Source organism: Mytilus californianus, unplaced genomic scaffold, assembly GCF_021869535.1.
Source record: "Mytilus californianus isolate M0D057914Y unplaced genomic scaffold, xbMytCali1.0.p SCAF_3, whole genome shotgun sequence".
Taxonomy (NCBI): domain Eukaryota; kingdom Metazoa; phylum Mollusca; class Bivalvia; order Mytilida; family Mytilidae; genus Mytilus; species Mytilus californianus.
Window position 1 is genome coordinate 56,490,829 of NW_026262679.1, and position 14,848 is coordinate 56,505,676.

Below are 14,848 nucleotides of genomic sequence, written 5' to 3' on the forward strand. Positions count from 1 at the left end.
TTATATATGCTTTTTGGTCGGGTTGTTGTCTCTTTGACACGTTCCCCATTTCCATTTTCAATTTTATTAGGAATAATTTCGAATATGTCTCATTTTGTATAAACAGATAATATTTATATGCCTGGTAATATAAAGATCTTTAAAGGTAGTTATATTTGTATTTTGTTAACCAATTAATTGTGATCTGAGATTTATCAATGCATCGTTGGACATGATAACATGGTTATTTAAACTCACTTACAATACCTTCTAATTAAGAAAAGGCTTTAATTTTGAAAAGAAATTAACACAATAGTTTAAGTTATAGATACAATGGATAAGCGTAGGTTCATGAAAAACAAACCATTCGCCCTCCGGGCTCATGGTTTCTTTTTCAAGAATCCACGCTTATCCATTGTATCTATATAACAGAACCCTTCCACTGTACTGGAGTTCACACGTTTTTTCATTATGATATCCTGAAATCTGATAAGCATCAGATCTTTCACTTAACTCCGTTGGATTTATTTGTCACGTGTAATAATCTGAATTATCCCAATAAAGTGCCATATTCAGTGACATTTTAGCATCCAATCAAATCTTTCCCATAAAAAAGTTTCGGTATTCAATGCAATAGACTACTAAAGATACTTACGGGTACACTGCGAAATATTTCCGAATATAGTCATTAATTTGAATGTTTTAACTATATTTTAACTTGACATTGTTCCGATATAATGCACTGACATGATTGTGAACATTCCTGTAAGAAATGAAAACTGCACTTTACAATTTTCATGCGTTTGAAGAGCTTTTCTGTGTTTTCCTTTGTCAGGAATGCACAAAGCCGAATGTTTGAAAGTCAACAATGTATTAAACCCGAAACGATTGAAGAGCTATTTCATCAAAAAGGATACAAGTAATAGTCAAATGTTTGCCTGATGGAGTTGAAATCTTAGTTTCTTAATAATTTATAAATTTGTAAACGGACAATTTAAGAAAAGTTTGTTATAGATCATGCCGTTACCGAAGTAAAAACCCTCGGGGACTGATAGTCCATCATAAGTGGCATTGACCCAGTACGGTAAAATTTGATAACAACACCTTATAAATTTCAAGGATGGCTGATGGAAAAAATGTAATAATATAGATGCTTACATTTGCGTCGTTCGGTTTCTGGTGTATAGTTGTCTCAATGAAAATCACACCATATCTCCATTTTTCTATATTCATGGCACACGACACGTGCTATTTTAGTAACCATCATCAGATGTCATCAAAATATGGAACGTCATAGTTGTTCTGTCATATGTCAAAACCGAAACGGCACATTATAAAGTTCATGTGTCGGAAGCGCTTTTCTCGATTTACCTACATTCAGAACTCTCAAAGTCGATTATTTGAAAGACAAGAATTTATAAGAACGCATAATATTTGTCAAGTGGTGTTTTTATTTTGAAAGCACTCGGTCAAGATCGCTGATGGTTGACTATCAGTCCCCGAGATTATCATCAGCTCAGTAGTCAGTACTTCGGTACTGATACGATTTATAACAAACCTTTCTCAAATTGTCCGTTTATAAATTTATAACCTATTTGAAAAAAAAACTTAGGTTGTAACTCCCTTAGGCAAAGTTTACCTTAGACGGATTTGACAATTTTAGGTCCTTTTTGGTATATATCGCTTGAACTATTTCAGTTCTTATACTATTTTGGCTTTCAAATATTCCTGATGAAGGTAAATCCAGTAAAGCGCTTCGGACGTATAAAATTTATAAATTGTTGTTTTAATTTTTAGTTCACCTGGCCGAAAAGCCAAGTGAGCTTTTCTTATCACTGGGCATCCGTCGTCTGTCGTCCGTCAACCGTCGTCATCGTCCCTTAACTTTTACAGAAATCTTCTCTGAAACAACTGGGCCAAATTTAACCAAACTTGGCCACAATCAATATTTGGGTAAATAGTTTTAAAAATGTGTCCGATGACCCCGCGTGTCAACCAAGATGCCCGACATGGCTAAAAATAGAACATAGGAGTAAAATTCAAGTTTTGTCTATTATCTTCAAAATCGATATGAATAGAAAAAATCGGACTGGGGCAGAAATGTTGAGAATGTTGAGATCTACCTGCTGTCAATTTATGTCAAAACTGTCAGATGACTTCTTATAATAGAAGTTCTTAAATGTAAAATTTTATCAATGTTTTTTTTTTTCAATTTTGATGATGATTTTGACCAAAAATGGCTATTGTTGAAGATGCAGGTGAAAGACGCAGGTTCTTCAGAGCCTCTTATTTGGACATATGGCAAAACAACTATGACGTTCCTTATTTTGATTTTGCATATATCTAATGATGTTTATAAAATAACACGTGTCATAAGCAATGTCTGAAGATGTGATATGATTGACAAGGAGACAATTACTCACCAGAAACCAAATGACATAGATGTAAGCATCTATTATTAGATTTTTTTCCAGGAAAAGAAAGATAACTCACAAATAAAAATACACTATACTTCTGTTAGATACATTAAATAAAATTACATCTTTTGAAAAAAAGAAACCTTTGAATGATATGTTTGCATGCTACCTTGAAAGAATGATATTAAAATATGGGTTTTTGAATTATAATATTCTGCTTCCAGTATACAATTTCTATGATATTAAAGAAAAAGATCATAAAAAGAAAATTTTAATTACTAAAAAAACAATATACATGTGTATACTTTAAAATTCCTATTTTATATAATTATTTACAGCTGTACCTTGCGGTGAACCAGATAGTGGGACATTTTCTACGATAGTTAATATTTCTGGTATAGTATATTCAAAATCTGTAAACTACGAATGCATCACCGGATACGGTCATCAATCTGGAAATGATATTCGATATTGTCAACAGAACGGAACATGGAGTGGAAGCGCATTAGTATGTGAAAGTGAGTTGTTTTACTTACATACTTAGTCTATGAATAACTTTTATATAACGATAGATATCTGGGAGTAAATTGTTGTATGCAATATATCGTCTAAAATGCCTCTTTATGCTTCGGATTTTATAAAGTTAAATAAAAGCATTGAAGAGTCTCAAAATTGTCAGTTGCAACGAAATGAAAAACGATAGTATGCACAAGACATGATAGCTCCACACCAGCTCAGAAGCTACAATCGCATTTATATAAAAAGACAACGTATGTGAAGTGATAAAGAAATCATATCGTTTTTCCAGTCTGTTGGTTTTATTTTTTTCTCTTATATATATACCTTGTGCTATAGTCATACTCTTCCCCGTTGGTTGATATAGTCGAGCGTTTGATTTTGTCAGGTGTTATAGACTTCCTTTTTATTAATAAACCTTGAAGTTCGATATTTTTGTTAATACATTTTTTAAACATATCGACCAATCTAGTACATCACTTGATGTTTCAAAAATTGATATATTGATAGAATTTGATACAAACATGCATAATTTGTTATAATTCTTTCATACTTGGAGTTTCTAACAGTTACATGTACGATCCTTCGAAATTTGAAAAGCTTGACCATGCCCATTACATTTCTCTGATTGGATTAACAACGTCCTTATGTAAATATGCGTTTGCGAAGTTTTAAATTCTATTTACTGCATGTTTATCTAAATCTTATCTATATAAAAAGATAAAAATTGTAAAATCTTGATATGAAAATGTGCATACGAGTGAGTACGATGTTTATCCCTTTAATTTTTCTTAACCTTTTTACCCGTATACTAATACTTTAAATCGCATTTACCTTGATTTTAAAAATGCACGAAAGGGTGTTCGTATCATTAAGACTAGTCAGAACTTGAAACTTTTTTTCAATGACACTATTTATAAATTTACTTTGAAAACTTAAAGCTTACTGACTTCGAAAAACTTTACATTTAATGATATATTTACTTTTTTTTCAGAAAGCTGTTCAGAAGAACCATTATTAGAAGGCGTTACTCGTACAAATATTGGAAATCTTATCAACACCAATGCGACATTTGACTGTATAGCCGGTTTTATGTATGTCGGTGGTGATTTAACAAGACAATGCGGCGTAAATTTGACCTGGTCAGGAGAACCGTATAATTGTTCAAGTAAGTGCGAGTGACGTAGGAAAAAGGTTCCATTTTATGGAAGCGGGCTCAATATATCTGTATTAATACATCAGACCGTACTGCACTGGTTACCGGAATTTTGGATACACCAAACCAGGCACTTCATATCTGAGAAATAGGCAATATACACCCTCAATTTTGAAATTCATTCATACATTTTTGTATTATTCAAAATTATCAGTAAATTATGTGTTCTACAAGGATCACCAGTCCTTCACTTTTCATCTGATACCTTAATTACTAAAATATATGCTACATAGTTTTAGATTTACACCTATGCATAGGAACTATTTTGTTTTAAATATGTACTACTTTCCAGTATGTTCTTTTTTGACCGGGCCCGATTAGGTGGTGTTACATCTTACAAAGTCTATCCAAACTTATTTTTGCAAAGAATTCCGCTGAAGCCGTTGCTAGGGGCCGTCTTCAACTTGTAGTGAGGTGAGAGTTTTTTTTTTTTTGCTCCGTGTTGAAGGCCTCACTGTGACTTTGAGATGAAGAACAGCAATAAAAGTGCTGTTCCTTTGCTTATTGTGTGTTTTTTTGCTGTGCATGTACTGATTTTGTGTCATGAATGGATATCCCATATCCTTTGTTTTTCTATTGAGAGCGATCCTCCGTTTGTTCCCGGTCATATGAATTCCGGAAAGGAATCAAATGTTATGCATCATCAATTGTATATTTGAAAGACATCTGACATTTGTAAAATGTTAAAAGGATATTTCAGGTAAATTAAATGTTGTTGCTTAAATATCTGGTTAAAAGAGGTATGAAGGCCTACAGAAAGTATTTATTTACTGAAATGTTATAAAAAAAATTTAAAGATTTTTGTTTATAGGTAAAAAGGAAAAAAAAAGAAACTTTTGATATATTTCTCTTTCTATATAAGTAGAACTAATGGAGTTTAAAAATAAGTACTTGTACATGGTATTTTGAGATGTTTACACCAAATTTTAAAATTTTCATGCTGTGAGAAATTGGAGAGAGGCAGTACAGTTATCGTCTCCACGGTTGTGTTGATTAACAAACGTATGTAACGTTTCGAATTGGGGACATTTAACCCCTTTTTAACCGTATTTGTCTCCTTTAAATGTGTTATGTTTGTCAAATTAAGTCCCAATAGTGAACCACTTGACTTGTGATGGTAGACTAATAACTAGTTATGATATTTCATAAGATCTATTATGTTAAAAAAGATATATCATTAAGTCAACATAAGTGTATTTCCTAAAATATTTCTCTATGGAAACTGTAGATCTTTTAGTTACTTGTGTATTTGGATTGCTGTCAAAATGACATATATCCCAAAACTTGTTGTATATAATATTCCATTCATGAAACAATCTCTCTAGTATCCAGATAAATATAAAACGCAAACTGGTTCTGATGGAATCTTGAGCAAACTATTTAAGGTAGATCATAAGTATATATTTTTTTTAGATAGAATTTTCTTATACTTTGCCAAAATGAAGATTTTAATATGCTTTTTTCAAAAATATAATAAAGAGTATGGGTCACCGTGCTATTTTCCAAGCTACAAGTCGTGCAAAATTGGTCAAATTTGGTTAGATTGTTCATGAAAAAACACATTTGTGTGCAGAAAAAAAATTCTATGAGATAGAATTTTGAAATAAATTGTGAGAAGATAGGTTTCATAATATGATTTAAGAAAATAAAAAGAAAAAATGGTGTCACCGAACTCGTTTTCTTGCTACAAATAAAAATTTTAAATTTCCCTATCAGTCCAGTATAATTTTTTTACTAAGAGAGTTATTTCCCCTTAAAAAGCTTATTTGAAAAAAATGATTCTTAAAACACAAAACTTGATATTTGTTTAAAAATTTTGAATAATACAATAAATTACCAAGTTTTCTTAATATAAATAAACAGTCTAACCATAAAATTGCAAATCTGTCTCCAAATTTGCAGATTTGGGCAAATAACTAGACCGATTTTGTACTGCGTTTGTACAATCCAAGATGGCGGTATACCATGAATCTACCTTAAGGTATGATTAAAAGTTTACAATTCATAGGGGAAATACGCCACATCTCAGGAAATACACACCACAATAAATTATGAAAGGGTGTTTTTATAATATGTATAAATTTCCGACAAGCATTCATCTTGAAAGAAAACAAAATAAATCATTATTGTTTAACAATGCATTATACATGAAAGCACTCTTAGCACGGTCTATGTTTTGCTATTAAATATAGGAAAGTTACTTGTGTTTGAATTTTTAAAATAATATTTTTCGTATGTCAGAAATTAATATATAAAAAAAATATGGACACGACATCAATATCTTTCAGGAATTTCCTGTGGAGTTCCTCCAAATATCACAAAAGGATCTGTCGCCTTCACGTCTATGGTGTTTGAGGCTGAAAGTGTGTACACGTGTGATGTTGGCCATATCATCTCTAACTCCGATTTAAATAAAGGGACTGCAATCTGTGATCATACGGGTTTGTGGAAAGGTGTACTTCCAGATTGTCAACGTATGCATCTAAAGAAGTGAAATCAGACTAATAGATATAAGAAGATGTGGTATGCGTGCCAATGAGACAACTTTCCATCCAAGTCATAATTTATAAAAGTAAACCATTATAGGTCAAAGTACGGTCTTCAACACGGAGCCTTGGCTAACAACGCACAACAAGCTATAAAGGGCCCCACAAATTACTAGTGTAAAACCATTCAAACGGGAAAACCAACGGTCTAATCTATATAAAAAACGAGAAACGAGAAACACTTATGAACCACATCAACAATCAATCAGGTGCAAACAATTGCAGCGGGTTTAAATGTTTTAATGGTACCAAACCACAACATAGAAAGACACACTATAAAATATCAATTGAAATGGCTTAACTCAATCAAAAGACATATTATATTAACACAAGTGAACATACACTGAACGAATAAATTTAATCTATGATACAATGTAAATACAAATCAATAAAATAAGGGATGAATAATTAAAGTAACAGTATTATACTGCTGTGAAATGTTAAACAATTTCAGAAAAACAACAATAACCTTAAACATAAATCCGCCATTTACAATAATAATATTATACACAGGTAAATGAAAATTAAAATAATTTTGTTGTTAGGTATACAGTTTTAAAGGAGAAGGGAAATATTTTTACAAAATAAATAATTTTGATGTTCAAGAAGTGAAAATTTATAGTAATACCAAACACTTATCAAAGCTGGTATATAGACCAGATATCACCCTGAATAAGTAAACATTAAATAACAAAAAAGCATTACAAATAGTATCAAAAGGTCAAATTAACAAGAAAGTACGATTTGAGAGTACTCGCAGTTACTGACAGCTAGTTAAAAACCGAAAACAATTAATAATAAAAAATCATGCATCAGAGACTAAAATCAACTAAAACACATCCCAGGGATTTAGTATTTTAACGTCATGGACAGTCAAAGAAGATATGACTTGTGCAATGCCAAAAACAAATGTATCGACAGGCAGTAGGATAGTTAGGAGTTAACCTCCTAATAGATAAAAATGAATGTGGTTGTGTCTTTATACATCCCGTTTGAAAAGAATACAAATTTAGTTATGTTTTAATTTGCTGATGATAAAATCGATATTAGTGCCAATGTAAACTATATTCAAAGATCTAATTACAACATTGGTAAGATAACCTTTACTAATAAGTTTTTTTAAAGGTTCGATGAGTTTACACGGATCGCATAGTGATTTCTGCGCTTTTAGTACAATATTACCGTAAAATTTAGGATGTGAAAAACCGTTTTAAATTTACTAATCAAATCTGAATAATTTTAAAATAGCTTTAAAAATGAAGAAAGCTCTTTTTAAAACTGACTTAAAAAGTGAAATTTTATAGTTTTCGTTATAACATTAACGGTTATGCTGCACCATTTCGACGTTGGGTCTCTTCGGTGTAGATCGAGGCCATATTCAAAATTCCAAGACCTGCTACAAATGTTGAAGAGCTGATCAAACCATATTATATTGAATGATTACAGGATTTGATACCCGTCTCGATTTTTCATCTCGATGGATTCGTTAGAAATTTTAACAACTGAACTTAATCAATGCAATGTCATAATAGTAGCAAAATATCAAAACATAACTAAAAAATACTGAATCGGTATCACGAACTATTAAAACACCACCATTATAAAAAGAAACATTTTTTTATTTTTCTATCCTATATACCACTTTGCCTCATAATCTTATTAAGAAAAAATTCACACACCTGATTAATGGGCATTTAAAAAGTCGGAATGCGAATATATATTTTCGAACTCTTTTAGGTCATTTTTTAGTAACAACAAACAAAAGAACTATGTCAATTGGACCTGCTTTGATACCATAACTGCCCTTGAATATTTACTAGATAACATTTTTGTTCGCTATGGAGATTCCGTATATCGTCAGGTTATCGGAATTCCCATGGGAACTAACTGTGCACCACTTATTGCGGACCTGTTTCTGTATTGTTATGAGTTACAATTTATGACTAAAATTAGCAAAGACCCATCGAAACAACATCTAGTTTAAAAATTTAATAACACTTTTAGATATTTAGATGATATATTGGCTCTCAATTATGACGACTTCAGTATGTACAATAAAGAGATTTATCCTGCCGAACTGACTTTAGATAAAGCTAATACTTACAATGAACACTGCCCTTTCCTGGATCTTGATATCTATATCTTTAACGGGAAGCTTAATACCAAAATTTATGATAAAAGAGATGATTTTTCATTTTCTATTGTTAATATTCCATTTTTAGATGGTGATGTTCCCTTGTCATCATCTTATGGTGTTTATATATCTCAACTTGTTAGATTCGCTCGTGTATGTAACAACGTATTTGATTTCAACGAAAGAAATCTCTGTATTACTGAAAATTTATTACACCAGGGTTTTCGATATCACAAACTAGTCAAAACATTCACTAAATTTTATCATCGGTACAAGAACATCGTTCGTAAATATAAATCAACAATCAGACATATTATACGTTCAGGTATTTCACATCCAATATTTTATGGTAATATTCTTTACAAAGTACAAAAATGTCGGCATTCACCTCAAAAGCTAACCAAACCTTTAAACAGACTTATTTGGAAGGGATATAGTTACGATACTGTTGTCAGGTCATTAAGGATTGCATATTTTGGTATTAATATTGATTCACTCATAGGGTCTTTGCATCAGAAATAAACACATTTATTCTTAAACCAGTTGTTGGCATGATACGGGCTATGTTCTTCTCATATATTTTATGATGGTATGATGCTAAACCCCTAACGGGAGGGATTGTACCTGATTTTCATATGATGAAGACATAATCTTTCAATCAGTTTAATTGAGGTCTAGAGCTGGCATGTCAGTAACTGCTAGTAGTCCTTTGTTAATTTATGTATCACTGTCATTTTGCTTAGTTTCTTTTGTTACCCATTCTGACATCGGACTCGGCCTTCTTTTAAACTGAGTTTTACTGTGCGTATTGCTATGTGTTTCTTTATTCTACATTGGCTAGATGTATAGGGGGAGGGTTGAGATCTCACAAAACATGTTTAACCCCGCCGCATTTTTGCGCCTGTCCCTAGTCAGGAGCCTCTGGCCTTTTTTAGTCTTGTATGTTTTTTAAATTTTAGTTCCTTTATATGTTTTGGAGTTTAGTGTGACGTCCATTTTCACTGAACCAGTACACAATTTTATTTAGGGGCCAGCTGAGGACCACCTTCGGGTGCGAGATTTTCTCGCTGCGTTGAAGACCCATTGGTGGCCTTCTGCTGTTATCTGCTCTTTGGTCGGGTTGTTGTCTCTTTGACATATTCCCCATTTCCATTCTCAATTTAATAATTGATGCCTAAAAAGTAACCCTCTTCAAAAATTTCGCTATGCCCTTCGTTTTTCTTTTCTTTTGTACTTTGTTGAATATTAACATGAGTCAATGCTAGTACCGTTTTCTTTTATCTCGATGGATTCGATTTTTTTTTAATTGTAACAACTGCATTTGCTCAATGGATCGCTATCATGAACAATTATAGAACCATCATTATTGATAACAACCTGTTACCTCAATTTGTTGTTATTCTAATTTTTTTTTTTTTTTTTTTTTCTTATTATTTCTTTTAAAATTGAATAAATAAATAGTAAAGGGCTGCCTTTTTCAAGTGTTTTCTTTTGGATTATATATTGGAAAATCTCCATTTGATTGTTATATTATATTTGTCAATGTTTATCCAAAATATGAAAACAACACGTTATAAATGTTTTTAAGTTACCAAAAGAACTTAATCAAATAGATTTTAATCAGAATTTTTCTTTAAAGATTGCAATTAAAATTATGTTTGAAGATGTTTAAACACTTTGTGGGATCATACAATCTTTTAATTCAAAATTTTGCATAAAATCGAACAATCATAATAATAGTTATTGCACTAAAATTGCAGAAGTGGACTTATCATTCTTACACTTAAAAGAATAGTATAAAATAGGAAATTTCATTTTATTCCTGTTTCCCTTCATAAACCGATGCATACAAAGGAAATTCCTGTTTAAAAATAGAAAATGAAAATGTTGAAATTAGTTCTAAGTAATAAATTGTGTTATTATTTCAGTTGTCGAATGTCAGGCCCCTGCTCTCATAACTGATGGCTCATGGAATACCAGTTCCAAGTACTTTTATGGAAATATCATAACTTACCAATGTGACAGAGCCTTCGCCTTGATTGGAATAGAGAGTCGTACTTGTCAGGCAGACAAAACCTGGAGTGGTGTGCCGCCAACATGTTCAGGTACTCGTTGTGATTATGTATCAATATGTGTTGTAGGGGGGTGGGGTTAACATAATAGTGTAAAACAATCACTTCACAATTGATATCAAATATCAAAAAAAAAATAAATACATCACTGATTTTTTTCCAGCTGTCACGTGTCAAAATTTAATAGTTCCAAATGGAAATGTGTTTGCTTCCAACTACAGTGTTGATGGTTTTTTGGCAGTTTCATGTAATGACGGATTTATCTTGAAAGGTTCCATTCCAATATTTTGCTTAGTAACAGGAGTTTGGAGTGGTGCTGACCCACACTGCATAAACACGAGTACTTCAACAACAGGTAATGTTGTTATTTTCGAATATTACAGTAACTTAATTACTAAATTAATGTTTGAAATCACAGGAATTAATATAAAAGGGTATATGTATTTATCACCTTATTCATTTATTGATATGAACTTATGCATTATATTACATACTGCCTCTGTGGTATCGTGGCAGCTTTATTTCCTCTAGCGCCAGAGTCATGGGTTCAATCACCGACCGGGTCAAACCAAGACTTTAAATAGAATGCACTGCTTCTCATTTAAGCGCGCGGTATTCAGGAGTAATTGCAAAGATTGTTTGGCTCAGAGTCTAAATAATGTGTTCGTACAGAGTGACATGTTTTCCTACGGACCGTTACCTTGTGAACAAGCACGTTAAAAATTGAACTCAGTGTAACGGTCTAGTAGAAACACAGGGATCATATTGATATCACATTTACATATTTTCGTCCTGATCGATATGCATGTAATTTTTGACATTGGACTTGGAAGCACAAATTCATTCTCATTATATAATACAAATAAACATATAAACTTAAAATTAAATTAAAGAAAGGTAAAAACAAATGCGTTGAGTTTTTTTTTTATTCGAATAGGGATGACGATGGAACAAAATGAAATGACCATTGAACCAATTTATAAATATAAACATTTTCTGTATAGGAATGGGGATATGTGGTATGATTGCAACATGCGACAACTATCTTTGTTCGTTAACAATTTTAATTGAATGCAACATGTGTATGTCGATCATAAGGTTGACAAAATTTACTCTCGTATCCTGTGGACACTTTGTTGTTTTTTTTTACAATGACGCAAACACGAGAGGATTGTTTTACACAGTAATATATATGTACAAGGATAAGTTGTTTTCATATTTCAAGGTGACGGCAGTAGTCAAAATAACGGACAAACAGATACCACCCAAATGAATCCAAAAGATTTTATATACAAAGTTGACAAGAAAACAACTTCATCGTATAAAAGAAAGCTAGTAAGTGCTCCAGATGACAGAACATCAGCGATAGTTGTTGGATGGGTTGGTGTGGTTGTTTTAACTGTTGTTATAGCTATAATAGCTTCTTTAGACTGCATAAATATTTGTCAGAAAGCTGGAAGAAAGAAAAGAAAAAGATCTGTGCGAGACACTAGTTCACTTGATTCCAACATTCCACATGTTATTGAATGAGACAAATGAAAAAAAAGGATAAGCGTACACTCGGGACTCCTTCGGCCACATAAAAGTGTTGTCTGAGGAAATGCTTTCTTTGCATTACTCACTATAGATAAAAAAATTTCCTGTGCTATCAAATAGTATGTTTTGCGATTTTTATAACCATACTCAAGAAGTTTTCTCGTTTGAATTGTTTTATATTTGTCATTTCGGGGACTTTTATGGCTTCTTATGCGGTATGGGTTTTTCTCATTGCTGGAGTCCGTACGGTGACCTATAGTTGCTAACTTCTACGTCAATTGGTCTAAGGTGGAGTTGTCTCATTGGCAATCATTCCACGTCTTCTTATTTTCATAATTGATACATGTAATGCAAAGAGGTTGCTGAAAGCATATATTCCCCAACAGTTCATAAACTGACCAGAATCGGTAAAATTTGGAATTTTATCTTTCAGCCCTGGGTATCCCAAACTGAAAAAAAACTATATTAAAAACTAGAAAAAGGTCACTTTATTCCGAAGAAAACCCAATACACTCTTTTAATTTATTCTTAGCAAAATCTAGGAATTGTATTTTTCTTCTTGTTGAATACAATGTAGGAGACTCATCTGGAGAGTAATTTGATTTTCATTTAACAAATTAGAATAACACTTTATAATTGCATGCGTCCGAAGCGCTTTTCTGGATTTACCTTCACCAGGAACTCTCAAAGACGAATATTTAAAAGCCAAGTATGTATAAGAACCAAAACAGTTTAAGAGCTGTATGACCAAAAAAGATCTTAAATCAATAGCCAAATCCATCTAAGGTCAAATTGGCCTGGGGAGTTGGAACCTGCTAAATGTGGTTTGTACATATTATTTCTTCAAAAGAAAGACCTATCGTTCTGGAAAAAAAATAGTTAAAAATAGGTTTAAAGACCACTGAACATCTTATTGTAGAGAGATTTTTTATTTTTATTTGTCACTACATTTACCGGTTTTATCTGTTGGTGTTCATGGAGTAAATTTTGTGAGTTTCTGTTTCTGTTTTTCGATTTGATTTATTTGTCCCATTTGTGTCTCCTTCTCAATTGTACGAATTTGGTATACAAGCTTATTTGAAGAATGCTATTCTAAACAAAAGTGCCTTATGCATGGTTCAAGGGATGGTACATTTGAATAGGTTGCTATATAGGATCATATAGGACCAATTTCCCTTGAATTTCTTTCACTTTCAAGATCAAAATACTAAATGGTCGAAACATATTGGAATTTTAGTATTGAAGACTCCAAAAAATACACACAAAAGATTTGACAATAGTTTTACACATCCATTACATCAAAATGTTATTCAGCTCAGTGCATTATTTTAGAAGACGACTTCGATGCAATGTTGCAATTTTGCATGTAACCAAATTGAACTAATTTGTATCTGAAAGACAAAACAGCTTTACTTCCAACAGAGTTTGGTTAATAAAGCCCATCTCATTCATTTTTTCCCGATTATTACTAAAATCTAACCAAATTGAACTTTTTAGGCCATATCTTGGTGTATTTGAAATTTTGTTACTTCCTCAGAAAATTGCTACAATGCTGTTACAAAATCTAAGTACACATATGAAACTGTAATACTATGAATGTTTGTGTAGATAAGAAGATATTTTTTAAATGACCTTAGCGTGAAAAATTAAAAAAGCCCTACCTCTTCTAATCGTACAGCATCTTTATATATATTAACTATGTGTGAAAGGTGTCTCTGTAAGAATTGTACATCATTATAACAGTGTTTTGAATTTAAAGTGTTGCAGGTGTGCTTTGTGTCAGTATTTTATAGAGCTATTTTACCTTGAATTTCTACAAAATGTTAGCAAAATGTGTACCTTTAATTTTTGTGTTGACAAATAAGAGTTGTATGAAAACTACTTAAGTGACAGATGAAGCCTCTGAAGAACAGGTAGTTTAAAAAGATTGTTATTGTTTTTGGTACATTAACTTTAAAGTTTATTTTTTTGTAAATCTAGTGTTATCTTTGTTTTTATATTGATTGAAATAAATCTTCTTATTAAATTTTAATGTCTTGATTGTGTACATGTAATCCACTATAGAATAGCGCTTTTACTCAATATACAACATGCAACATCGAACGCACCGAAACAGGTCTGTTTATCGATAAGACAGATATTGCGATGCCATTATATCTCATAGAACAGCAAAAGGCATACTAAAAATACACGGAGTAAATATAATATACACAATTTGCAATAAATGCAGACAAGCAGGCAGTGGCAATTCTGAACTGAAATTCTTCTAAAGGTTTCATTTTACCGAAACAATGTAGATTTATTTTTATTTGTTTGCAAAGTTTAGCAAGGTCATACCTCAAATAATCGATAAGTCGACTACAAATTAATTGGATAAAAATAATGTTATGACAATGGTTGAAAAGTGACCTGTTCAAGTCACGTCATGCTAC

General features: G+C 31.9%; 1 protein-coding gene across 1 annotated transcript in view; it reads left to right on the forward strand.

Moving 5' to 3' along the window:
* Positions 1-14,448, forward strand: part of LOC127734923 (uncharacterized) — a 75,622-nt gene extending 61,174 nt beyond the window's left edge. Inside the window, exons 10-15 of the mRNA XM_052244963.1 lie at positions 2,735-2,914; positions 3,907-4,080; positions 6,417-6,602; positions 10,737-10,913; positions 11,044-11,235; positions 12,106-14,448. Of these exons, the coding sequence (XP_052100923.1) occupies positions 2,735-2,914; positions 3,907-4,080; positions 6,417-6,602; positions 10,737-10,913; positions 11,044-11,235; positions 12,106-12,410 (1,214 nt within the window). The 3' untranslated portion in view covers positions 12,411-14,448. The remainder of the gene's footprint in view (positions 1-2,734; positions 2,915-3,906; positions 4,081-6,416; positions 6,603-10,736; positions 10,914-11,043; positions 11,236-12,105) is intronic.
* Positions 14,449-14,848: the final 400 nt, after the last annotated feature.